Source organism: Panthera onca, chromosome A3, assembly GCF_046562875.1.
Source record: "Panthera onca isolate mPanOnc1 chromosome A3, mPanOnc1 haplotype 2, whole genome shotgun sequence".
Taxonomy (NCBI): domain Eukaryota; kingdom Metazoa; phylum Chordata; class Mammalia; order Carnivora; family Felidae; genus Panthera; species Panthera onca.
Window position 1 is genome coordinate 25,350,211 of NC_138341.1, and position 27,314 is coordinate 25,377,524.

Below are 27,314 nucleotides of genomic sequence, written 5' to 3' on the forward strand. Positions count from 1 at the left end.
CCCGGAGAGGGCGCTGTTCCCAAATCAAACCTCCAGAGGCCCGGACTGAAATGCCAGAGCGTTCCCACAGAACTCCGCATCCCTCCCTTCCCAGGCTGCGGTCGCCGGTCCCCAGCGGAGCGCCTGCCCACACACATGGCGGCGCCCTGCTCAGCTTCTCGGCACCGAGGCCGACGGGCCGGGCTGGCCTTGCCAGTACTCGGGGACTTCCTCCGCGAGCCCGCTTCCTGCACGGCTGGCATTTAAACCGGCGCCTGGGGCTGCGGGCTGCGGCTGCGGATGCTGAGCTGTCCCCGGGCGAGCCAGCGCTTCCTCCTCCTCCCCTGGGCCGGCCGGCCGCGCAGGAGCCGAGCCGAAGCATCCTCTCGCTGCACCAGGGCCCGGGCAGGGGAGGTCCGCAAGCGGTGTGGGGGGGAGATCGGGGACCCGGCATCGCACCCCGGCATCTTGCAGTTTAATTGCAGGTTTGACTTTCATTTCCGAGATCGCAGCCCTTCTGCCCGGCGCAGATAATTTCTTCTCCACCTCCCCCCCCCCGCCCCCCCCCCGCCCCGCTCCTGGGTCGCCGCTTGAAGCGGGAGCTGGGCTGGGCTCCAGGAGCTTGGGCAGGGCGCGCTCCCGTCGCCCCGGGGACCCCCGCGCCGCGCTCCCGGCCATGGTGCGGCCGAGCCCCGCGCTCGGGTGACACGGCGGCGCGGCTCGCAGCGGCTGGTGGGTCCTGCGGGGCCCCTTCTCCCAGGAGCCGAGGGCGCCGGACGCGGGGCTGAGCGCCGGGGGCGAGCGGCGGCCGCGATGTTCAGCTGGCTGGGTTCCGACGACCGCCGGAGGAAGGACCCCGAGGTCTTCCAGACGGTGAGCGAGGGGCTCAAGAAACTCTACAAGACCAAGCTGCTGCCCCTGGAAGAGCATTACCGCTTCCATGAGTTTCACTCGCCCGCCCTGGAGGATGCTGATTTCGACAACAAGCCTATGGTCCTGCTGGTGGGCCAGTACTCCACTGGGAAGACCACCTTCATCAGGTGAGCCGCCCCACGCCTAGGTCCTCCCGGTGACCCCTCCTGCATGGGGAAAAACCGGAAGCCTTCCGCTGAAGGCGCTGAAGAAATTCTGGTGTTTGTGTGTCCAAAGCTTTACCCCCACGATTTCAATGCTGCCCCCGCCCCTTCCCCTACCTAGTGCCTCCCTGCCCTTCACTCAAGAGGTCGGTTTGATGTGTTAGAAGTTCAGAGTCATCCCTATTCTCCCCATTTTATGGATGATGAACCTGAGGTCCAGGAGGCACAAGTGAGAAAGCTCCTGGTCACAAGAGCACCTTTTGCTGGTGGGGGAGTCTCACACCCTCACTTTTTAGGGACATGTCCTCGGTGGCGAGGACCACCTCCCTTGCCTTTTAGAGGGCTCAGCCACTCCCCTGGGGGCTTTGTAGTTGCCACTGATGAGGTGGGCTGGGGACTCTGGAGCCCTTGCTGGGTAGTGCCACTTGTCCTTTTTACCAGTTTCCTTCTCTGAGCAGACCTACATCTGTCTCTCAGAGACTGGACAGAAGCAGTGTCAGAAGCAGAATGCCTTTTTCTTTTCCCTTGTTTGATCATAATGGCTTAGTAATAACATTAAAGTCTTTTAGAGGTGGAAGGGACACTGGTGATCGTCTCAGCCAGCCCCTTGACTCAGCAGGTGAAATGACCGAGGCCGAGGCCTTAATGACGGTCCCATGCTGTGTTAACTGGGTAGGAGGCCCACCTGGAAGGCTGGTCCTAGATGCATGGGAGGACGCGCTTGGCTAAATGCCTGTGGCTTTGATGGTGAGTCATCTATTCCCTTGAGTTACAGAATCCTAGGGCCGGAGGAATCCTCGGGGAGTCAGCTTGTCCACCCTGCATTCAGAGAGCTCTGTGCATTGCTCACCGGAGTAATGACAGTCTTCCCCATCTTTACAGGATAGGCTCCTCCCCAGTCCTCAGTCCACACAATTCTCAAGGCCAGGAGGTTTTCTTTGGCCTCATTTACAGCCATTGCCAAACTGCTGCAGGTGCTCCTTGGCCCTCTGTGTTGAGTCAGAGCCCTCTATCGAGGCAGTGGGTGCAGTGGCCTCCCCAAATCAGTGGTGCTCATCTCCTGCAGGTTTCAAAGCAGGGGTCCTGTTTCTATTCAAATCAAATCTTACTATAGTTGGGCCACCTGCAACATGCAAAGCACTGTGCTTTGTTTGGCAAGGAGAGCAGAAAAGTTAACAGTCAGCTTCCTAATTTTCTAGCTACCAATTTTCCCTAACAACGAAGCTTATACACAAGCCTGGGAGCAGGGCTTGCCCTGTGCTAACATGTCCTGTCGGAACAGAACACCAGATCGGGCTTGCCTTTCTTTGTAGGGTGGACAGCCTTGGGCTCCGCGGCTTTGAGGGGCTGAGTGATTTCTAAAGAAGTGCGGGAGGTAGGGGGTGGGCAGCTACTGGCTTTTGGGTAGCTGACATTGTTAGAGCCCTTGAGGGGCTGAGTGATTTCTAAAGAAGTGCGGGAGGTAGGGGGTGGGCAGCTACTGGCTTTTGGGTAGCTGACATTGTTAGAGCCCGAGGGCTCTTCGCAATGAATCTAATCCATTGCTTTCTCAACTTTTTAAAAGGTCAGTAGATCCTTTGAAATTCTGACAAAAGCTTTGGCCCTGTCTGTAGAAAAATGCACATACACAAATTTACATGTAATCTCAGGGCAAGAACCCTGATCTGATCCATTTCCCTTAGTTGCTGCCAAAGGCACTTCAGAGCTACCTAGGTTCTGTACAAAGGTTTCCTTTGTAGCCCGCGTCCTCCCATTTACAGATGACTCCTGCCCTTGCACAGCCCTCCTTGGCCCTCCGGACACGCCTCGGTTATAACTCTTAGTACATTATTATTATCTAGAGCTTCTCCTTCGGTAGCACCAGAACTTGCTATTGTGCCTTCGCTCCCTGAGGCCTTGCCTGGGGTCTCAGCTATGGGAGGCTCCCAGTAGAGGTTCACGGAGTGGGAGGGGAGAGTGAGGGGGAAAAGGCAAGTGTCCCTGGGGGCAGGATCCTGAAGCAGCCTACAGGTTTAAGTGACTCTTGACTGAGACACTCCCCTGGCTTTGCCTGAGTCATGCTGGCTGTTAACTGGGCCTAAGAGAGGGGCAGAGTCGAGTTGCCCAAGGATTATTCCTTATCTAAGAGAGACAGGAAGGCTGGAGGGGGGTGGGGGGAGGCAGTTCCCTCGCTTTCTTATCCCCCAAGTACAAAAGTTCTCCCTCCTGGATCCTGTAGTAAATGAATTTAGCTCCTGCAGTCAAAGCCACCCGCCTTGAGGGCGAGCCCACCAGCAGAGTAGCAAGGCTTACAGCATAGGGAATCCCTCCAAAACCAAATTATATCTTTTCCTTCCTTTTCATTAAATCCACTGAACAGCTATTTTTCCCCCATTGGAAAATGGAGACAAGAATAAATTTGAGGAAGGAGAAAAAAAAAATCACCCATAATCCCATGACTCGGGAGAGACCATTTTAAATATCATATGTATATATCTATCCTTCTAGTATTTTTAGCTATTTTATAACACCGTTGAGCTCATGCCATAATGTAATTCTATATGCTAATTTATTTCACTTGGAGGAGCATTTTTTATGGAAATTCAAAAGTCTTTGTAAGCAATATTTTTAAGAGCCGCATGATATTTCACTATATGTATATACAAATTATTCATTAGCCTGTCCGCTCCTTTTGCATGTTTTAGGTTGTCTCTAATTTTTTGCTATTGTCGACTCGCTCTACAAGTAATATTTTTCCACACGTTGCACTGTTTTCTCAGGGAGTCCCAGAAGTGAAATCACTAGGCCAAGGGTTGTGCAGTTTTGCTTTGTTTTTAATTTTTTTATGTTTAATTTTGGTGTTAAGAATCCTATTTCTGAGTTGCCTTCCAAGAGGGTAAGGTGAGACCACACCCCTTCCCCAGAGCAAAGAAGGCTCCACTTGGAGTAGCTAAGGCGGTGCTCCCTCCCTCTGCCTCTTGCCTGAAGCACCGTGATTCACAGGCTCCGGCCAGGCCTGGACCTGTGAGGGATGTTTCCCTCGGAAACAGACCTGCCTCTTCATTCCCTGGCCCTTGGCCTTTTGCCTTCTGAGTGTCCATCCACTTTCATTTATATGTACTTGCCACAGGGTCTATTTCTCATCTCAGGAAGAACGTGCAGAAAAGGACATTCTTCTAATAACTAATTAATGTGCTATGCTCTCTGCCTGAAATAACTTCCCTGGCCTAAGGCCCGGCAACCCCGACTCACAAAATAAACAATCAATTGGCCTAGCGGCTGCTCCCTCCACACAAGCTGCCTCTTTCGATACAGTAGCCCTGTGTCCCTCTGGCTCTGGCAGCCTTCCTCCTGCTTCTGCTGATCCCCTCCCTTCGCTCTTCCTCTGACTGGCCCTAGCAGCCTCCAACCCTTGCTCCCTTGCACACTTGGCGCCCCCAGTCCCGGAGCTGCATCTGGGGCCGCCCCGGGGGCTGAGGAAGACCCCGGTGCTCTGGTGGGCTAGAAGGGAGGCCTGGCTGGGTGGTCGCGGAGCTGAAGGAGAGGACTATGGGATCAAGTGTGGGGCCTGAGGCTGGCAGAGCTAAGCTGCCTGGGTCTGCACAGGGAGGTCTGGGCTGGTCCTGAGGATCCCGCGGCCCTTCTACAACGAGACTCAGACTCTGAAGTATGAGCACGTGGTGGGGCTGCAGGGGTGAGGTGGGGGGCTACTCAGTGGGCGCTTTGGACTCCCCCACTTCTTCAGGGGGCTCTCTGCATCCTTCCACAAAGGTGACTCAGCATCTGGCTGTGTTGCACCATCTCTCCTCACAGCCCTGGCATCCCCCCTGCCCAGGCCTCATCCCCAGCTTTATAGCATCACCACCACGAGAAAGATGATCCTCCAGAAAGCCAAACGGCTAGAGACAGGGGCCACCATTCCACGTAGACCCAGTGACCTCTGCAAGGTCTATCCTACCAGCCACAGTGCCTGCCACACCTCACTCCTATCCTCCCGCTGAGGTCAGGGGACATCTTTTCCCATCAGGGCTCTGGTCTGCTGGTCCCTCAGTGGGGCAGAGTGGAAATCTGCCCACCTCTTATAAGGCCTGAGTGTTACTCAAGGGAGTAGACAGCCCTAGGTCACCTGCCTCAGGTCCGGCTTAAGATCTGCCTTGAAAGTCAGGTGTCTGGAGGTCATCAAGAGAAGCTTTCACCGGCAGGAGGGGACCTCTGGAGAAAGGCCTCCATCCATTCCCATTGACAATGGAGTGAGGCCATGGAAAGAGCAGAGTCCGGCTCAGCAGAATCCAGGCTCCAATAGTCCTAGCTAAGAGGCCTTGTCAGGAAGGCCTAACCTGTCCAAACCTCAGTCTCCTCACCTCTAACATGTGAATCGCAACGAACACCTCGTAGTACTACTCTCCAGTTAGGAAGGGAAAGAACCAATATAGTGCCAGTTATGTTCCAAGCATTGTGCTTAGGGCTTTCTCATTTGCTCTCCCCTTTCAAGCTGATTCTATACGCAGAGGCCTAGAGACCGGCCCTCAGGAGGGTGGGGGAAGCCCTTTTGGAGGCGAGGATCTTGCCTCTACCTCCAAGGGCTGGAGGAGGGGTGGCAAGGGGATCCTGTGGGCAGTGCTGGGTTAGTCGTGGACTGGGTGGGTCAACCTGTGGCAGGGTGGACAGAGGCAAGGGGAGGCTAATGGGAGGCTCGAAAGCCCAGCCACGAGTCTCCTCTGTGCTGGGGCTGCTTTGTCCCATGGCAGAGGCTGCTGTGTGGCGGGGACAGGGGTGGCTGCTCCGTGGAGCACAGAGCCGACTCAGCCCTCAACACGGCCATCGAGGATCAACCATCCACTACCTCACTTTGTGATTATGGGGTGCTTTCCGGTGTCCCTAAAACCTCCTGAGGCCAGTATTACCCAATAGGGCAAGTATTACTGTTTTGACCCCGTTCAAAAGCTCAGACCCCGAGACTGAGACCAAAGATACAGATGTACAACACAGATACCTAGAACACAGAGCAGAAAGTGACATGTGCCTTTCGAGTCTAAAGGTCTGTAAAGTAAGAGCTGCAGCCTGAGGTCTGGCCCCCGCTGTTGCAGACATGGATAGTCCAGAGGCAGACCGGGTTAAGATTCTTGGCCCCATGCCTTTACCCTGGGGGCTTAGGTCACCAGTAAAGCAGGCCACATGCTTAGATTGCCAGCCAAGCAGGACACAAACAAATGAGGAAAGTGTTAGAAAATAATTTGCTTTAAAAAAAACATGAAGAAAACTCATCCTCCTGGGAAAAATCAGAATTTCCTGGGACTTCCTTACACCTATATTGTGGTTTAGTATTTATTCATTTTGCATGGGATGGCTGGGGGGAGGAGGGCTACCCAAATCTTTTCAGCTCTTAGGGCCTCTCAGTAGTGTTCTTTGGCCCCAAAGTTGAGCAACCTCTACCTCAATTTGCTCAACTGTGGAACTGAAATAATGCTGCCATCCCATAGTGCGTCTGGGACCAATTAAGTGGAGTCATTTGGGTAAAGGTCCCAGAACAACACCTACCCCACAGCGGGTACCCCGCCAGCCTGGCCCTCTTGATTCTTGTGTGTCCCCATCTCAGCCATTCCCACCCAGGCTTGAATTCACTTTTCTTTTCTTACACTACTGTGGGAACGTTTCTTGCCTGGCAACAGAGGCGATCTGTATCACTCCCCATAGAGAAGCAGTGATGAGCTCTCTCAATAGGTTTTCCTTTCTGGACACAGTGGTGGCTTTGTTAAGGGGGCGCTCGCTGCTGCAAGCCATACGCAGATGTCCCTGAGAATTTACCAAGCCCTGGGTTCTCTGCCTGGCCCGACTGTGTCCCTGGACTTGCTGGTGGCTTCATGGGATTCTGTGTTTCTCCAGACCCGTGTGTGGTCAGCAAATTGGAGGTCATGTGGGTTTAGCCGAGACGCCAGGACAGCGGGCCCAGCCTCCAGGCCCTCGCTTGGCTGCCTGAGGCTGCGGCTCTGGAACATCCTGGAAAGTGGCCTCTGTGATGCTGGGAAGCGTCACCCTTTGTTCATCTGCTGGTACACCACGTCTCTCTCGGGGCTGGAATCTGAGGTGCCTGTGTCAGGAAGATACATCGTCACTGCATTTGGCCCTCTTCAGGCTGGGCATTCTTGAGGCTGCCTCAGAAATGTTTCTTTCCATCCGTCTCTATTTCGGCTGTCCCTGAGGCCTTTGGTGACATCTGGCACCCTCCTCCAGCCTCAGAATTCACACTTGCCATACTCCCTGCGGGACCCAGGCCCACACAGGTGTCCCCTTCCCAGCACAGGCAAGAATGGGTGGGGTTTCCCGGGCACAGCCTTGACTCTCATGAAGCAGCTTCAGGTTCCGAGAATGGCCTTGTAGAGCCAGTGGCCCTGGCCCTGCTCTGGTCCCCGATAGCAGCCACTTCTGTGTACCACATCCCACTCATGGAGACTGGGTGGTGAACCCCAGTGGTGGGTGTTCAGGAGAAGAGTACGTTCCTGGGTTTATGAGCACCAAAGCCTGGCCCCTGGCCAGCCTCCTGCCAGATCATTCCCCCTTGGGGTCCTCTTGTTCCACGCCTCCTTCTGGTCCCCTAGGGGGGCTCAGCCCTTTTGCACTTCCTGGTCGAGGGACCTTAGGCAGGAACGGAAACAGTGAATGTAGTGGTTAGGAGCATGAATTCTTAAGCCCACGTGCCAGGTTCAAATCCCGGCTCTGCTGTTTACTGACTGCATATCCTGGGGCACATTGTGTGACCATGTCTCCTCCTTTTTTACAATGAGTGGTAATCTTGGTGCCAGGTGCTTGTTTAAGTGCTTGGCATCTGTATCTAATGCAACACTATGAGATAGGCTTTCTTATTAGGCCCATTTGATGGTAAGGACCATGGTGCTCACATCAGAGATGGGAAGATGAAGTGGGATAAGGCACGGAAAGTCTAGAACATCTCCTAGCATATGGCAGGTGCTTCATAAACCAGAACTATAATCTCTCAGGTTATGGAGCGAGGTAATGAGGTTCGCAGAGGGCAAGTACCTTCTGAAGGGCATGTCCCTCACAGTTAGAGAGACTCGGTCGCTGGCCCTGGGCTGCTAAGATGCCTTACCTCTCCTCTGAGGCCCCAAAGAAGGTGTGTTTGAGAAAGCCAGATGCACTGTCCAAGTGTGCAGCTGCTGTCATTTATTGTTAGCACAACCCAGGAGCCAGCTTTCAAAATGGTCCTCTGACGGGAGGGAATCCTGCCTTCACACTTGGATTATTGGGAGGGAGATGAGAGGCTTCCCAAGGCGGCGGAAAACCCTCCAGAGCGGGCGGGGGTGGCCTCCTGGGCAGCAGCTGTTGCTGGCTCCTTGGGGAGGGAGCCCGTAGCAACCCGGCTCGAACCGCCCTGTGCCTCAGAGTAAACGAGTAGCTCAGAACACTTCCCGAAGGCACAAGGAGGATGTCGACGAGCCAGAGGAAACCCTCGGCTACCAGCCTGCTGGGCAGAGCAGGACCCATGCCCCAGGCCCGTTCTGGGGAGGTGTAAGGTGGGCAGAGAGCTCAGGCCCTAGAGTCATGGCATCCGGTCCCAGCTCTGCCCCAAACTGTGGGGCCTTGATCAGCTTGCTGTCAGGGCGGAAGACGGCCGGAGAGCAAAGGATTTGGTGTTAGACTGATAGGGGTTTGGATTCCAGCTGTACTACTGGCTGTTTAACTTGGAGAAAGCCACATAACCCTACGAAGCTTCGGCTTCCTCAGTACCTGCCCATAGGGCCGCCGTGAAGCCTGTCGAAGATGACGTCCTCCAAGTGATGAGCGTAGTATCTGGCAGGTGGAAATGCTATCGAGTGCCGGTGTCAGTGGTTTTATCAGTGAAATGGGAAGGTTTGTCTAGAGCAGGATGTCCCCCCGGGCTGCACGTTAGAATCCTCAAGGGAGTTCCTAGAACAGTCCGGTGGCCCGGGCCCCACCCCTGAGCCGGGGGGGACAGGACCTCCGGGCTGGGACCTGGGCACCACTGGCTACAGCTACACAGTAGCTCAAACGCACCACCGGGGCTGAGGACCACTGGCCCAGGAGGCCTCCGTGTTCCTTCTCTTCATTCTCTGGCTCGCTGTGTGCCTTTGCTCTTGACTTCTAAAAGGGGCTGTGGAGAGGGGCAGTGGCCTTGGGCTCTCACTGCTTAGGCCTGAAGAAGAGCAAAGAGATGTACGTACAGGCCACAGCCTCATAGTGATGCTAGACAGTGGGACCAGCGCTCGTAGACGGCACGGAGATGGGCCTGGCGCAGTGTCCCTTCACACTAGTGATGCAGGAGCTGTCTTTATGTCTCATATTAAATGGCTGGCATATGGACCTACGGAAAGCCTGCACGGTCTGTGGATGGTCTCTTTCCTACCTAGCCTCACTGCCAGTATCTTAGCTGGCTGCCTCCACCTGTAAAATCCACTGCGCCCCCTGCAGGAATCCGTGTCAACCCACACCTTGTTTCTGAGCCAAATCTTGCATCTCCTCGCCCTCCAACTACTGATTCCGAGAGGATAAGAGGTAAAGACCAGGGGGACAGATTAGATATTTTAAGTGCAGCTAAAATCCCACTTCCTCCACGAGAGGTCTTTGGATTCTCCGTCCGTGAAAACGCGTCCCTACTGCGGAATGTTGTCGTGGTCCCTCTGCCCCTCTGCCACGACTCACGTCCTCACCTGCCTGTGGCAGACGTGCAGCTTGAACAGAGTCCCTGCCTTACGACCGTGCATCTTTCTGCCAGGTACCTACTGGAACAGGATTTCCCAGGCATGCGGATTGGGCCCGAGCCGACCACCGACTCCTTCATTGCCGTGATGCACGGACAGGTGGAGGGGATCATCCCTGGGAATGCCCTGGTGGTGGACCCTAAGAAACCTTTCAGGAAGCTGAACGCTTTTGGCAATGCCTTCTTGAACAGGTGAGTGCTCAGGGAGCACGTGTCCTGGGTGTTCTCTATTTTTCTTCCTGGAGTATGGGAAGGAAGAGGAGGGGTTTGGGAGGCTCGGTGCCTTTTCCATACCCAGTGTCTCTTGGTTGTTCCTTTCTTGCTGGGAGTGTAACTGAGTCAGTCACTACAGATTAGGGATATAGGGCTAATTCCTGATCATGGAACAGGGAAGGGTACCAGAGTTAGATCACCTCCCCCCTAATCTAAACCTCCCTCCAATGAAAGTGGAGAGGGCTATTCTGGGTAGTTCCCAGCTTTTGTCTATATAGCTGACCCTTGACCACACAGGTTTGAACTGCGTGGGTCCATTTATATGAGAATTTTCCACCGAGCAGGGTGGGGGAAATGATGTGCCTAACACCCTCATTGTTCCAGGGTCAACTGTACTAGGGAAGGGGTTTGCATCCAACTGGAAGGAGGTAGAGGAAGGTTCCTCTCTATTCCTGGACGTTGTTCTTACTGGGTGGAAGGAACCGTGGGCTGATGGTGGAAGTCCTGAGTTTGAGCACTGCCTCTTTACTAAACTCACTGCGAGACCTTGGACAGGTCACCTCCCCTCCCCTGGGACAAGGGTAAGCCTGCAGTCACCAGGGGTATTGTGTCAATGTGAGTGGCAAAAGCTGTAGGGAATGCTTGGCAGGCTGGCCCAACATTTCCGTTATTATTCTACGTAACCAGAATGCAGGCTGCCCCCCAATCATGCTTGTCATATAGAGCCACGCCACAGTTTCGCATGTGCGTTGTACTTAAACAATTTGAACTACTTTCTTTAATAGGAGGTATTTAGAGTAAAGGCAGAGATGATGGGCTTTGACATCAGATAATCTGGGCCCAAATCCTATCAAAACGGCACCATGGATCTTAGACAAATTACCTAATTTCTCTATGCCTCGCCTTTCCCGTCTATAAAATAGGCTAAGAGTAATATGCTTCTCCCAGGCAAGAGGACTGACACGGCCTCTGGGGGAAAGTTGGCATTTGACATGGGTTGGTCAGTGATGAGTGAAATGGCCTTTTCCAGGGTCTGGGTGGGAAAAAAGGACATCTCAGGCAGGAGAAAACTGGGGGGAGAAACCCCAGTGAGCAGAGAAGAATGGAAGAATATGGCTCGCTGCAGGAGCCCTAGGAGCAGAAGACTGAGCACTGTGAGGTTTGCGCCTTCCTCCCGGAGCACTCAGGAGCTGAAAGGACGGGTGTTTAGACTGATGTTGGAGGGGGACCTGCCAGCCATGTCCATTGGAAGGACACGAGGGAAGAAGGAAGCCCCCTTCCAGGCGCCTCCAGTTCCCCGCAGCCACACCCAGGGAGGCTGCACCACAGACGTCTGGCTCCCATCTCAGTGCTGCCCAGGGGTCGTGTTCCAAACATGCTCCAACCCCCGTAGCCTCCTTCTCCCTCAGCAGATGGCCTTGCCTCCTCTTCTAGAGAAAGTGGAAGCCAGGATCCATGGAGTGTTCCCCTGCCTCTGTCCCCGCCCCCTTCCACCGGTCTGCAGAGAGCTGCGTCCTCTCTTCCGCTCCGCGTCTACCTCCTCTCCCCCCCACAGGTGCTTCTGGGCCAGCTCCTCAGGGACCGCACCATCAGGGATTCCCTCTTTCCAACAACACCACCCTCTCCCCCCTCTCCCATGTAGAAATATCTCCTCTTGACAGCCCTGGAGCAGACCCTACCACCTTCAAGTTTCTTGACTAGACCTCCTCATTTCCCCCTTTCCCCCACCACCTGGGGAGCATGGCTTCCCCCATCACAGCTGCCCATGTGAAGGTCACCATAACCTCTCAGTGATGGTGAACAGCAGACACTTCCCACCATTACCTCACCCCGCCTCTCTTTGGTATGGGTCTCTCTCAGCCACTGTTCCCTCTCAGCTCCCTGGCCCTCCTGCGGCCTCCCTGTTGGCTCTGTCCCCTTTATCTCTGGCTCCTGTGACCCAGTGTCCCCCTCAGTGGGGCTCACCCTCAGCCCCCTGCCCTTCTCACTCCAGGAGCTCAGCTTGGGTGAAGGTTCAGTCACAGCCCTCGCCCCCAACCAGCCCCATGCACACAGCTACCTGGTCACCAAGTGACAGAAACCAGGCTCAGGCCAGCTTCAGCAAAATGTGGGGTTTCTTGTAGGATGCTTGGTTGTGCCACAGAGCCTGAGGAGCCGTGGGCTTCGGTAGGGCAGGGGCCGTGCCATTTTCTCTTCCAGCCCATCATCTAGCCCAGCACCCGGCACTCCATACAGATGGCAAGCACTCCATACAGATCTGACGAACTGAACCGGATTTGCTGACAACCGTCGTATCTGACTGAGTCACTCTGTTGCGTAAAATGTTCCTCGGTATAAATGGGTTTCTGTTGCCCTCAGTATAAAACTCAGACCTCTCAAGGCCCCCGTGATGTGAACCCTGCCTCCCTGTTCGGCCCTACTCTGGCCACTCTGGCCTCCTTTGTGAAGCCCTCCCTAATGCCCCCGTCCGCGTGTTCCAGCCTCCTCACCTACCCTGCCTCTCTGCCATCTCACTGGGCAGCAGAGGCCCGCTGAATCTGAGATAGTAAGACCCCTTTTTGGCTTCCGCCAAAAACGGCGTGTAAGAGAGGGGCCTTGAAGAAGGGCCTACGTTAGGTTTACCAGTTGGTGTTCTGAGACTTCAGGATGTAGCCCTAGAAATATTTCCTTTCACAAGGCTTGACTACTATCTCGATAGCGGTGCATTTGGAAGCCCAAATAAATGTTCCCGGGTGGTGGGACTCCTTCATCAAGGCCAGCTCCCATGCCGCGTCCTCCAAGAAGCTGTCCCTGGAAGCCATCTCTGCACCTTGGATTTCCCGAGCCCTTTACCTGACCCCCTCGACATGCTGGTCCCATCCCACCTCATATTGTGGTGGCCCATGCACATGCCTCCTCTCCCCACCAGACTGTGTGCTGTGGGGGCAGAAACTGAGGTTTGGACATCCTAGTGTCCCTGATAACAGGGCTGCACGAATTCAGGACCACGGCTGCCTCAGGATCAGCCAGGGAGCTTCCTCAAAGTGCAGGTCCCAGGCCTGGTGCTAAGGCTGAGTCTGGATTGGAGCCTGGGGGTCGGCGTCAGAAGGCAGCCAGGCTTCTGGACGTCCGCCCCCCAGGGCTGGGAAGGCTGGCGTGCGTCTGCACGTGTGAGGGTGTGCGGGAGCCGGTGAGAGGACAGTGCGGGTTTGCTTTCGCCCTGCGCAGGTTTGTGTGTGCCCAGCTGCCCAACCCGGTGCTGGAGAGCATCAGCGTCATCGACACCCCAGGGATCCTCTCCGGGGAGAAACAGAGGATCAGCCGAGGTAAGTGACGCACCTGCGAGGATGGACTCTGGTTCTGTGCTGTGTCCTTTCCGGTATGTTCTCTTGCTTCTGTACTATGAGCTAGACCCCAGGGCGCCTGGGTGGCTGAGTCAGTTAAGCGTCCGACTTCGGCTTAGGACGTGATCTCACAGTTCGTGGGTTCGAGCCCCGCATCGGGCTCTGTGCTGACAGTTCAGAGCCTTGAACCTGCTTCAGATTCTGGGTCTCCCTCTCTCTGCCCCTCCCCTGCGTGCACTCTCTCTCAAAAATGAATAAACATTAAATATATATATGCATATATATATGAGCTAGACCCCCAGGACCCTGTCCTACCTTGATGAGCTGACACCACCTGGTGTGCTGTGGGGATAGTCCTAGGCAGGGGCCAGGGGACAGTTTGGGTCCACTGTGGCTCAGGCGACAGCCGGCCTCCGTCTCCTCCTCTGTAAAAGGACCCAGCAATTATCTGCCTTATTTACCTCATCGGGTTGATTCGTTCCCCAAGAGGCACTACCCCCGGGCCAGACCTGGTTTGCTTCTGAAGGTCCTGTGGTCCCTGGCCTGGGGAGATCTGCAGGGAAGGCATATGCCTGCAGAGAACTTCATCCAGTGACGTGGGGAGGCGAGCGTGCTCTGGGCCTAAGAGTGGGGAGCTGGTATGTAACAGCACTTTGAAAACTCCAGACAGATATGGGGTGACTGCTCACTAAGGGAGGTCCCCAGGCATGGCAGTTAGCGGATGGAACCTCGGTGCCCGACGGCCAGCGTGCCGAGCCTGCCTTGCCGCGTCCTAGCTGCGTGAGCTCGGGCAGGGTTCTTCAGTTACACCTCTGTAAGATAGGGGGAAATTGTTCTCTCTACTTATAGGCTTGTTTGAGGATTAAAAGAAATAATATAGGTACAAAAAACCCTCTGCCCGGCACATAGCAAGTGCCCAGTAAGCATGAATAAACATCATCATCATCATCATCACTGGTTTTTTTCTAGCTCTAAAATGCTAGACGATGCTGTACAAAACTAAAAGTCTGCCCCTGGCACCCCACCGCAGCCTCTCCCACCACCTCCTGCTGTGTGCCCTGGGTAGCCCCCCTGCCCTTTCTGGGCTGTGTCTCTGGTGAGCCATGCCAAGCCACTCCCACCCCAGTACTGGAGCCAGGAGCTGGACTGGAGCCAAGTCCGCACTCAGAAGTCAGCCTCCGGGAAGGGAAGTCTTGGGACTGGCAGAGAGGTTCTCTGGGCAGTGGCCTTAGGTGACTGTCTGCTTCCCTCCCGCCTGTGCCTTGGCCCCTGTGCTCTGCAGCCCGCCAAGGTCTGTCCTGCAGCATGTCTGTGCCGCCATGGTGGGGCCCAGAAACCTCCTCCAAGGGCATGGCCTGCAGGCGCCGGCACCCACTTAGCCCCGGGCCCCCCAGGAGGAGAGCCCACTGCCTCACCGGCAACAAGCCAGTGCCCCCAGGTCTGTACTAAGGGGGTCCAAGTGCCACTGGTGCTGGCCTGGGTACAGGCCCATAGTTTCAGAGCTGGGCCTCCCTGAGCATTCCTGCCAGCTGGCCCGGCTTCCTCTCTGCGGGGAGCAGGTCGCTCTCTGGGGTGGCAGGACCCAGCTCAGCCCTGGGCATTGGGAGGGGGGGTGTCCCCCATGGCCGTGTGGGTGGGTACAGCCAGCCTGACAGAGGGTAGACAGGGAAGATGGTGGGAGAGGCCCTCAGGTCAGCAGCCCACTCCAGGGCCTCTGGACCCCGGTCTGTCCTGCAGGAAAGACAGAGCCTGCTGTCAGGACCTCAGTCTGGAGTAGGTGGGAGCAGGGGTAGGTAGAGGCCCCAGCAAAAATGCCCTGCCCCTCCCTCCTGTTTCACTGAGGAGGTGACACCTGGGATGAGGGGCGAAGAAGAAAGGAGGGGCCTTGTGTGAACACGCCATGTAATCAGTGGGACGTCAGTGGGGGAGCCTGGGCTCCGGGTGGTGCTGGGGCTGAGGCGGAGCTGGTTTGGAGACATAGAGCCCACGGCCCTGGGAAGACAGGCTCACCCACCCTCTCCTCTGGACCTTCATGAGCACTGCGGTGCTCGGGTCCAACCCTTGTGGAGGGGAGGCTCTGGTGGCTCTCCGTGTGGCTTCTATTTGTTTCCCTAAATACTCCCCTCCCTCCTTACCAGCACCCCCCCCTTCCCCCGCCCTGCCCCAGTTTCATCTGGGCCCATCCTGAGTTTAGGCCTAAAGGGGATTTACTGTTTCACACTAGCCGCCTGGGTGTCCTTAAGGAAGGCTCAGGAGAGCCATGACTTTTCAATCTGAACTACCTGGGGGCTGGGGAGCAGGGAGGTGGCACATAGACCTGTAAGGCAGTGCAGCCTGGCAGGTAGGCCCGGGGAGGACTTCAGCCTCTGGGATTTCCAAGGGCACTGGACTGGGAGGTCAAAGCCCCAGTTTTTAGAACCAGTATGGGTCTCAACAGGCCACATTTTTTCCCCTGAGCCTGTGTCCACTTCTGTAACAAGGGATAATGATACCTATCATAGGACCTTGTGAGGCCTACAGATGGTAATGGAAACCCAGACATCAGCTCTGGGCCTGGATGACAGTGAGCTCCCTTCTCTCCCCTTTATCTGCCAGCCAGGGTTGTCCATTATGCAGTAATGAGTAATCTGTATGAATGGCCTCCCTTATGAATGCAGTGCACAGCCTGTGCAGCTGTATATGGCAGCCTACTTCTAGGGACTCCTGCCTTCCTCAGTTCCTGTCCCATTCCATTTGTTCCCTGTTCTTGTATTTTCCTGCCTGCTTTCATCTTTGGACCTCAGTGGCTGCCCTCAGCAAATTGGGTGCTTGGTTTCCTTACCTGCCTTCCTGTCCCCTCCCACCCCACACTGACCTCTAGAAGTGATGGCCCACGAATGGCTACACAAGCCAGTCAGTCCTCTGCCTTCCCTGCAGCCTGTGATAAAAACCAGAGCTGGGAGCTGGGTACTGGCACTGTATCGCCAGCCCGGGCACTGCTGCCCTCAGCGCTCCAAGGAGACCAGGAATGAAAGGGCATCAGATACCCTCAGGTGTCAGGAAAGTTTCCAGTATGCAGAACCTCTCTCATCCTTTCTCCGCCATAGAACCTGGCAGTTCCGGTTTATACCTACACACATATACACCCCCACGTCTACACGCACCCACCACTCCCTCCATATACACTATCCCCCCCCCCCCCAGACAACACACACACACACACACACACACACACACACACCCGTGTGTGCACAGAACCAAATGTTCTGTGTGCGGCTTCTTGCCTGGGTCCCTCAGAGCTCTGGGTTTGGCCATACCACAGATCTGGTGTTTCTGTCCTTCCTCTAGCCAGCTCAGGACAGGACATGGCCCCATGGGTCGTGCCCTGTACAAGCTCACCCAGCTGAGAGGCGCGTAGAGCCTACAATCCAGCCCACGCTCCATTTACTGAGCTTCATGCCAGGCACAGTGCTGTGTCTCACCAGCCAAAAGCGGCACCATTATCAAATCTGCACAGAGCCGCCTCTCGCCCGGTGGCCCCAGGGTGCCCCATTCTGGAAAGTGAGCTGCTCCCAAGGGCTCCCCAGGCCTCAGGCTTCACGGGAGGGAGCACCCAGCCTTGGGCCAGAGCTGGAAGAAGCGTGGCCCTTGTTCAGGGTATGGCCCCTGCGCCCAGGCCTCGGGTGGGTGTCTGAGGGGGAGAGAGGAAACGGGACGTCCGGGAATCTGAGCTCAGGAGGTCCTGGGCCAGCACTTGTCTCTGGATGAAGATGACCTGGGATGGGCAGCAGAGGAGGCAGTTCCTGGAAGTGACAGGATGTGCCCAGCCCCAGGCTCATTACTGGGAAGAAGCAAAATGCAGCAGAAGTGGGAGGGGCTCCGGAAGCCTGAGTGTCCTCACACTTGGGACCCTCATTTCCTGGCTACTTGTCAGCTAGAATCCCCACAGGCCCCACCCTAGAAAAGCACCCCCTTGGGCCTGGGGCTCACATTCCTCCCCGTGGATCCCTTCCTTTACGGGTGAGCTCAGCAGGGCCAGAGCAGGGAAAAGCCCAGGCTATAAAGCTGCAACGCAGGCTGGTCTCCTTAGACCCAGTCTAGCGGCTTTTGAGTGGTTTATCATCACCTGCCCAGGAAGAGCTTGGGGAGTAGAATGGGGCCGGCTCTCATCTCCGGTCCCCCCAGGGACACCTTGGAGGGTCCAGGCTGGTCCTGGCAGCCTCACGTCCCTGGCCTGTCCCTGGACCCTCACTGGAGTGGGGCCCCAGACTCCATGCTGTATCTATGCTCCTGTGTGGGCACCATGAGCCAGGGCAGAGCAGCAGAGTCCTGAGGCATGTCGCAAGGGCTTGCCGGCAGCCTTATGGTCATCAGAGGCCTGTGATGAGTCTCTCAGACCACTTCTAAGGTTACTTCTCGGAGGCATGTAGTGTGGTGTTTGTTCCCCATTGGCATCTGAACTCTTCCCACATTTTGAAAATTGATGCCCTTTTATTTCTCTTCTGCTAAAATGTCTTTAAATCTCAAAAGGGATTTTGGGAGGCAGGATAGGACCTTTTATGCACCCACCACAAGTGCCTGGTTTGAGGGCTCAGACCTCTGAGCTCCAGCCTCACACATGGCTATGCATAGGAAGAGAGTGTGGACCCGAGTCAAGGGTCTGGGGTCTAGTCCCGAGTTCGCCACAACCTGCCTGTGTGAGCTTGGCCAGCCCCTAACCTCTCTGTCCCCTCCCCTTCCTGTAAGATGTGTGTGCCCTGTGTAGCTCCTGGCATGTGGACAGTTATGAGGATCAAATGAGACGGTGTGGTTGAAAATACAAAGAAATGTGCTGCCTGTCAGCGTCCCTGCTTTGCTCTTCAGAATATGCGGGAAGCCGGTGGGTGATTAAGGAGTTGCCTTGCTTATTGTGTTTGTCTCATTGATTTCCTCCTGCCTGGCATTACTTAGAAATGCTTTCTCTCCAGTCCTCTGGAGCCTGGAGGGTAGTGGGGAGAGCCCCAGGTCGCTGCAGGCTGCGAGGTCTCTGGGCCTGATGCCTGCAGACCAGATCTCCTGGAGCCAGACTTGCTGCACGTAATCCCAGGGTTTTCGAGAAGACCAGCTTTGCTGCTCAGTCTCTCGGGGCTTAAATCTCCCTCCACCTCCTAGTTCGTGTCTTATAAGCCCTTGAGCTGCTGCAGGTGCTCACGAGTCCCTGCTGGGGGTCTCAGAGCCATTCCCAAGACCAGCCAGGGAAGGGGACCTATCACCCCAGACATTAGAGCAGAGCCTCCAGACTGATCCGGGCCCTCCCTGTGCTCTTGAATCCTATTGCCGTGGCTCTATCACTGACCCCTCATTGGTCAGGTGTTATCATCCCCATTTAACAGCTGAGAAAACTGAGGTTCAGATTTGCTAAGGTCACACGGAAGATAAACGAGAGAGCTAGTCCCCTGCCTTTTGCTTAATGGGTCCATCTGTGCCTTTCAGATGCTCCCATTCCTGGATGTGCCTAAGAACTGTCCGCCCCCCACCCCCCATCCCAGAGACAATTACCTGTCCTGGAGGCTGCTAGGCTCTGAAGAGCTGGGAGCAGGAGGCTGAGCTTCTGAGGAAGCCTACGCCCTCATCACCTGGTCCTCGGGTCCTCGTGGCCAAACCTCGGGAGAAAGCGCCTGGCATTACGGACCTTGCAGTTTGATAGCACTCGTCACAGCATGCAGAATTTGCAAAAGTGGGAAGATGAATAGGAAACCTCTGTGCTTATGAAATCCCAGAAAAGGTTTCCAGAAGCCTGTCCTCAAGCAAGAGCAGATTTCACACAGGCCCCCCAAGGTGTTTAAGACAGAGACCCCCAGCCTCCTTTCTCCCTGTCTGGCAAGGACTTCCTCGTGTCTCCCCTTCATCCATCCTGCTCTCCACCCTCACCCCTCTGGTCTTAGAAGCAGGGAGAAGGGAAGCTCAGAGGTCTTCCTGTCCAGCTCCCTGCTTTGACAGGCAGAGAGACCGGGGACCAGCGACCGAAGGCTCTTTGCCCAAGAACACACAGCACCTTAATGGCTGAAAAGAAACTAGAAGTAAGCTTGCCAGGCCAGTGCTACTCAGGCGACCCCTTCAGAGCACATCCTACCTCGAGAACACTGGGCTGACGGGAATGGGCAGGGGCCGTCATCTTCTGGCCACACTGAGCTACTACTGTCCCTCCCCACCCCGAAGTGGGGGCTGGTCAGCCTTGCCCTTACTTCCCCCCAAGCCTTTGCCGTGCTCCCCCCCCCCCCCCGCCTTGAATGGCTGGTGCCATCAGGGATTGGTGAGAGGTGGGAGAGGCGGGAGCCTCTTTTCTTTACAGCTTCTTCAGCCCCTTTGCTTTCCTGAGTCCATGGAGGGGTGACCAGAGGGCCTGATTTGGGGGGGGGGGGACATGACCCTGCTTCCACCCCTCCCTTGGGGGCCTTGCACACTCTCTGAGCCTCTGCTTCCTTGTCGACTAAGTGCTGGGCTCTAGCTGCCCAGCCGACTGGGAGTGGCCGCTCTGGGATTTGTTTACAAGGAGCTGCAGCATGCTCTCTGGGCTGCCCTGCCCGAGGCCTGCACGCCACAGCCACAGTTGGGAATGATCCCTGCTGCCCTCCCCAGCCACCAAGGGGGGCAGGCTTGCCGGTTCCAGGCTCCAGAGAGCAGGAGAGTGGGTGCAGCCTGCAGGCTTGCCTGGAGCAGGAATGCACAGGCCTCTTGGACTCTGTGGGAGCTACTGGGTGGGCCTGGGCCCTGGGGAGGGAAGGAGAAAGGGTGGAGAGGCAGGGAGGTGGCCACGTGCAAGACAGCTGCCCTCCGCATGTGTGGGGAGCCCAGGGCCCAGGTGGTGTGGTCCAGCCCTGGCCCCACCGTTTAGGGGCCGTTTGACTGTCACCTCATCTCTGAACCTGTTTCCTCCTCTGAAAAGCCGGGGTGAGTCTCCTCATCCTGCGTATCTCAAAGGATGCTGCGGGGGTGAAATGGGGCCATGAAGTGAACGTCTTGCCCGCCAGAGCAAGCGCTGAACTTGGGGTTGGAGAGCTGGGTTCTGTGCCCCAGCGGCTGCCTACCAGCAAGGTGGTCTTGGCTGAGTCACTGTGCCCCCGTATCTCCGTGGCACTGACCACACCCCTGCCTGGTTGCTGGGCAGAGCCCACCCCCGAAGCACTTTCTTGAGCCCTGTCGCTGAAAGAGCCTCTTTGCCTGAACGAGAAGACTAAATGGGAATAATGATGTTACTAATAACTATGTGCTGGGCTCGGAGTGTATTTAGTCCTTATAATTCCATTAGTCAGGTGCTATTAGTATGTCCATCTATGGGTGAGAGAACACTCAGGAACACTAACATGTTCAAGGCCAAAGAGTGGACGTGTGGGGGGGAGGGGGGGGCTGGAACCCAGGCATGACTCCCTAGACTCTGTGTCCGGTGCCTGACTTCCTGTCCCCAGGCCCCTCCCTGTGCCACGGAGGCCCCCCCTCCTGACCGCCCCTCTGCCGCAGGGTACGACTTCGCGGCCGTCCTCGAGTGGTTTGCCGAGCGGGTGGACCGCATCATCCTGCTCTTTGACGCCCACAAGCTGGACATCTCTGACGAGTTCTCAGAGGTCATCAAGGCCCTCAAGAACCACGAGGACAAGATGCGCGTGGTGCTGAACAAGGCGGACCAGATCGAGACGCAGCAGCTGATGCGGGTGTACGGGGCCCTCATGTGGTCCCTGGGGAAGATTGTGAACACCCCGGAGGTGATCCGGGTCTACATCGGCTCCTTTTGGTCCCACCCCCTTCTCATCCCCGACAACCGGAAGCTCTTCGAGGCGGAGGAGCAGGACCTGTTCCGAGATATTCAGAGTCTGCCGCGAAATGCTGCCCTGCGCAAGCTCAACGACCTCATCAAGAGAGCCAGGCTGGCCAAGGTGAGGCTGTCCCCCGGAAGACGGGGAGGTTCGGGGTGGGTCGGTCAGGGGCTGCCGCCTGCAACCCTGAGCTATCGCCTGCTGGGGCGGGCCAGGGGGGTGGTCGGTGTCCTCTAGCTCCTGCATCATGGGCACCAGCTGAGCCCCCCCAGTAGCTTGGGGCAGGATAGTGTGGTGGTTCTGGTCACAGGCCCTGGCGTCAGGTGGCCAGATTGGAGTTTATGAAATGTGATCCCAACCTGGCAAGGTCCTTAGTCTCCCTGTGCCTCTTTCGATGTCTGTAAAATGAAGGGGTGGGAGGGTGAAGTAAGACAAGGAATGTAACAGCCCCCATCACAGTGCCTGGCATCGTCAGAGGTGCTCAGGAAACGTTAGCTGTTGCTGGCTTCCTCGTCCTCAACATCATCACCAGTAATTACCATCCCTAGAACTGCCTTGACCTTAACCTCCCCCCATAGTCTCACCTTTCCCACGTGATCTAGGAAGACAGCTCAGAGCTGCGAGCGATGAGAGAGCAAGGGGGTGAGATGGAAATGATTGCAGAGGTAGCAGCAGGAGGAGGGATTTATGGGAAGAGAGGGGGCCAGAGCCACCCTGGAGGGAAGAAATGGACCAAGGGTCTTGATCGGAAGATTTCTCTCTTCTCCTGGTTCTCAGGTTCATGCCTACATCATCAGCTCCCTGAAGAAGGAGATGCCGTCGGTATTCGGAAAGGATAATAAGAAGAAGGAGCTGGTGAACAACCTGGCTGAGATTTACGGCCGGATCGAGCGTGAGCACCAGATCTCACCTGGGGACTTTCCCAACCTGAAAAGGATGCAGGTAACTAGGGGTCTGGGGCTCCAGGACAAGGGACAGTCCGATTGCCCAGAATCAGAAGGCAAGGAGATGGCCCCAGGTCTGCCCTCCATGCTGGACCACCGCTGGCCCAGCAGGTGTCCTACCTGGGTCTGGGGAGAACACAGAGCCCCACTGCTCCCAGGGAGGCTGGGGTATCATGATGCTTGGGACCCGATACCTCCAGTTTAGACCTCCCCCAGTCACGGCCACCAAAAGCTTGGAATCCCTGCCATGCCACGTGATATGGAATGTCACCTGACACAGGGTCTCCAGGCCCTCGAGTGCCTAAGTTTACCTCTGAGCTCCCACTTGGGAGCAGTTTGGGACACAAGCCATGAAGAAGCAGAAGTCTGCACTGAAGCCTGCTCTCTTTGGGGTACACCGTGGGTTCCTATCTTGGCCTAGCACCATCACACCTGGTTTCTCACGTTAGTCCCCAAAGCGGTCCTCTGAGGGAGGCATTCTTCTTCCTCCTTTTACAGAGGAGCCAACTGAGGTCTACAAAGCTAACTGACCCGTGTAATTAATGGCTGGCAGTTTTCTGAGTGTGCTGTTCACACAGGCTGCTGGTAGAAAAGCCAGAATCTATCCCCACAGTCCAAGTGAGAAGCCACCACACCAATGCTAACTGGATCCTCTCTGAGCCTCTGACTGTTCATCTGTAACCTCAGGCTCCGATGCACCCACCTTAGATGTACGCTATGAGCATCATCAGTGAGATAACATTTGCAAGGTACTTAGCCCAGGGCCTGGCTCTTAAAACGCAGCCTCGAGTTAGGTAAGATGTCACCACTGAGGGAAGCTGAGTGGTGAACACGGGGATCTACTTCTGTACAATTTTTGCAGCATCTCATGGTTCTGTAATTATTTAAAAATACAAGCTTTCTCTGGGGCGCCTGGGTGGCTCAGTCGGTTGAGCGTCCGACTTCGGCTCAGGTGATCATCTCGTGGTCTGTAAGTTTGAGCCCCGAGTCGGGGTCTATGCTGACAGCTCAGAGCCTGGAGCCTGCTTCGGATTCTGTGTCCCCCTCTCTCTCTCTGTCCCTTCCCCATTCATGCTCTGTCTCTGTCTCAGAAATAAACATTAAAAAAATAAATAAAAGGTTTCTGAGAATTAGGAAATTTTTTTTAAGAATAGCAGCACATGTAGTTGTAATAATTGTTTTTGCTCTCGTTGCTGATTTTGATCTTTGGCTTGGGAACTCATTTCTCAGTTTAAGACTGGAGGTTCAGAACATCAGTACGGTCCCAAACAGGCATTTTTAGTTTCCTATGTGCTAAAAGGAAGAGAAAAAAATAGACATTCAAATAGTGCATGCATTCATGTATCCATTCATTCCTGGAACCACCTACCACGAGCCAGTTACTAATTTCAGAATTACTTTAACATAACTCAGGTTTGTCACTCAGCTGTGGCTTGGAATACTTCAACTTTCAGCTTCTCTTTCTGTTAAGAATGTAACGATCTGGGGGCCCCCCCGGGTGGCTCAGTTGGTTGAGCGTCCTACTCTTGATTTCGGCTCAGGCCATGATCCCAAGGTCGTGGGATTGAGCCCTGCATGGGGCTCCATGCTGGGGGCATGGAGCCTGCTTGAGATTGTCTCTCCCTCTGTCCCTCTCCCCTGCTCATGTGCGCGTGTGCACTCTCTCTCTCTAAAATAAAAAAATTAAAATTAGAAAAGAATGTTGTGCTCTAGAAGCAAACATTTAGGAAGACAGCATTCGAAAGGGACCACACGACCCCATTTTTAATGTGAGGAATCCTTTTGCCGCATACAGATTTCACCTTATCATCTGTTTGCCAGTCACACGTTAGGATCTGTTGTCTGGTGCCCTGAACCAACCATGTAAATGGCCGTCCTGGTGGGCCATCGATGTGGGGTGATGGGAGCACCCACTGTGCCCCCTGGAAGATATTAGGTTGCCCGTTTGGGAGCCCACCAAACACACCTCGACGTGGACAGGCTGAGAGAGATGCCAGGGACCTTGGGCTAGTCTGCTTCTGCCCTGCACACCCCCACCGGCCCCCACCTGCCTCCTAGGCTTGGCCCTGCCTTAGAGGGGAGGTGAGAAACGCACAAGCTGACACTCGCTCTTAAAATGTCGCCGTGGGTGTTTTCTGAATTTTTCTGCCGGGAACTCGATGTGCTTGTCCCTGAGATTTCTGTGCACTGGCCTCTGCCCAGTGTCCTGAGATTGTTGTGGTCAGAGCCAACGGCCGGAGCAGAAAGCTCTCACCTTGTCACTGAAAAGACCAAGGAGCAGCCGGGTGTTCTCGACTCAGACGCCTCAAAATCGCAGAGATGCGCCAAGTGGAACATATTTGTTCCACCATGTGGTGTGGGTGTCACGGGAAGGCAGGAAGGCGGGCTTTTACAGAATCTGCCCGCCTGTGTCTACTGTGTCAGAACCCTCAGGGGAGACGCGGGTATCTGAAAACTCTCCAGCTAATTCCGATGAGCAGCCTGAGTAAGACTCACTGGTTTGGAGATGAGCCTTGGCTTCTATTAGGATTTGTTTTCAGTTGCCTGTGCCTCCGTCTTTCCTTCCCTTAATGGGGATAGAATGTGATTCCCCTCCTTCAGAAAGGCCCCGGAAGAGCGAATGAGATCACGCAGTGAGGCATTTGCAGTGCTCCCCAGTATTACCACCATGGTTAGAGCACAGAGACACATACGCCTCGGTCTCAGAGGACAAAGCATTCAGGAACCATCCTTCAATAGCCAAAACTAGCTGAAAGAGAGATGTAATTGCTTTCCAGCATGTTAAAGGGAATCCAGATAAATGGATCAAACCAATATTTGTTCCATTTCCTTTTCTTCCCTAGACCCTGCGACTGTCCTCTCCTGAAAACTTCCACCAAGAGCCAATGTGCCTTTTTTTCTTCTCCTCTCTCATATCTTTCAATATTTCATTATTTTGCGATCAGCTTAGCTTCCAGGGCTGTGAACATTCCAGCATTAGCAGAAGGCAGCATCCCCAACAAGGGGAAATAGCTCCTTCCCTTGCCTCCTACGCTCACCTTCTTTTCTCTTCCTCTTCCCAGGACCAGCTGCAGGCCCAGGACTTTAGCAAATTCCAGCCACTGAAAAGCAAGCTGCTGGAGGTGGTGGATGATATGTTGGCCCACGACATCGCCCAGCTCATGGTGCTGGTGCGGCAGGAGGAGACACAGCGGCCTGTGCAGATGGTGAAGGGCGGGGCGTTCGAGGGCACCCTGCACGGCCCCTTCGGGCATGGCTATGGGGAGGGGGCTGGGGAGGGCATCGATGACGCCGAGTGGGTGGTGGCCAGGGACAAGCCCATGTACGACGAGATCTTCTACACCCTGTCACCGGTGGATGGCAAGATCACAGGGGCCAATGCCAAGAAGGAGATGGTGCGTTCCAAGCTGCCCAACAGCGTGCTGGGCAAGATCTGGAAGCTGGCTGACATTGACAAGGACGGCATGCTGGATGACGAGGAGTTTGCACTGGCCAACCACCTGATCAAGGTCAAGCTGGAGGGGCACGAGCTGCCCAACGAGCTGCCCGCCCACCTGCTGCCTCCATCCAAGAGGAAAGTTGCTGAATGATGGACAGAGGAGGAGGTTCAGAGCAGGCAGGTGTTAGAGGGGACGGGGGAGAATGAGATGTGTGCGTGCGCGCGCGCGCACACACACACACACACACACACACACACACACACACAGATACACACACAGATCTTGAGAAGTACACTGCAGATGAGAGGGGACAGGGAGCCCCAGGCTTCCAGGCTGGTCTTTGGACACATCTCCAAGTTCTCAGCGTTGGTAGAAGCACAGGAGTACTCCCAGGGCCCCAGGTTCAAGCCCAGGTCTCCATCCCTCTTTCCCTCCCATCTCCCACCACCCGCAGAGGCAGTTCACCTGTCCGCGGGTGGCCCATCCACCTCCAGATTCCCTGGGCTCAGAACAGATGGAAAATGCTTGTCACTCAATAGGCACTCGCTGTTTTCAGTGCCGTCCCCTACTCTTCGGCTTCCCAGTGGGGAAAAATGGTCCAGGTCTGAGAGATGGGAGTTAGGGGCTGCTGTGGGGAGCAGGGGTTGGTGGGAGGGATGGCGGGGAAGGAAGAAGCATCCTCTACCTGGTCCCAGATGTGAAGAGACACGACCTTGAGCTGTGTGCTTTCCTAGGCTCGGGCTGTGTCTGCCTCGGCAGACCTGCCCTTGAACCCTACCCCTACTTCATTTCAAAGAATCCCAGACCTGGAGAGAGGAGAAAAAATTGGCAGGAAAGAAGGTAAAGAAATTGCCCTAAATCCTCAACCCAAAGCCAGTCAGGGTGGCTTTATTCCCCAGATTTTGTGAGGTTGGTGTTTTCTCACCCAGCCCTGATGTCTGGAAGCTCAGATCCATCTCCCATGTATCCAGCCCCTCCTGTGTGCCAGGAGCCAGCCGTGTTGGGCACCTTACATACAGCATCCCGCTCGGCCCTTGCCAGCCCCCAAGGAAGTAAGCATCAGTCCCCCCCACTTTACAGATGAGGAACTTGAGACTCAGAGGAATTCAGGTGACCTTCCCGAAGTCACAGAGGTCACATGTGGTAGAGGATTCAGATCCAGGACCTCAGACCCTTCCTTCTGCTGTGGCGATATGTGCAGGATCCCAGCATCGCTAGTGGGCTATGAACCTTGGAGAACAGGCCAAGCACGCAGGGCACCGCGGCCTCCCAGAGCAGGCTGGCGAGGGAGGAGGGCCAGCCAGCATGTGGTGGGCCATCAGTCTGGCCATCTGTCACATCACAGAAGCAAACCGTGCCGTCTGGCTCTGCGGCCCGTGTTCCTAAAATCACAGAAGTCCAATAGCGCCAGCGGGAGAGTGGGCTGGCCTGCTGGATGCTGTTTGCGCCCGTCCCCGCTCCGCCGCCCACCCAGGGGCCTGAATCATCCCAGCTCAGATGCAGCCACCGGCTGTCGTCAAGTGGGACCTCGTGCTAACTCAGAAGGCTGACCTGAGAGGTCTGAGGTCCTGTTCCCTGCGGGAGCCCCTGCGACTGCAGCGTCCTTGGCACATGGCCACCATTCTCAGTGCCCTACGCCCTCCTTTATGGTTTCTCCCTTGGCTTGCTTTGTGGCCACTGAACCAATCACTTCGTATGCTATCCTCCTACTGTGATGGAAAACAAAAACAAGTATAACTTATTTTCTATCTATGTTCAGACTAGAGAGACAATATTCTATGTATCTATGACGTGCTTACTACTGCAGTGCATTTGTCCGTCGTACTCACATTAATATAGCACATTTATCCTTTGGTA

At 55.4% G+C, this 27,314-nt stretch overlaps 1 protein-coding gene across 1 annotated transcript; it reads left to right on the forward strand.

Moving 5' to 3' along the window:
• Positions 1-80: 80 nt before the first annotated feature.
• Positions 81-27,314, forward strand: EHD3 (EH domain containing 3). The gene is made up of 6 exons (XM_060652130.3): positions 81-1,019; positions 9,784-9,960; positions 13,189-13,286; positions 20,781-21,193; positions 21,851-22,015; positions 25,080-27,314. Exons 1-6 carry the CDS (start codon positions 793-795, stop codon positions 25,605-25,607), a joined length of 1,608 nt encoding a protein of 535 aa, XP_060508113.1. The 5' UTR covers positions 81-792; the 3' UTR covers positions 25,608-27,314.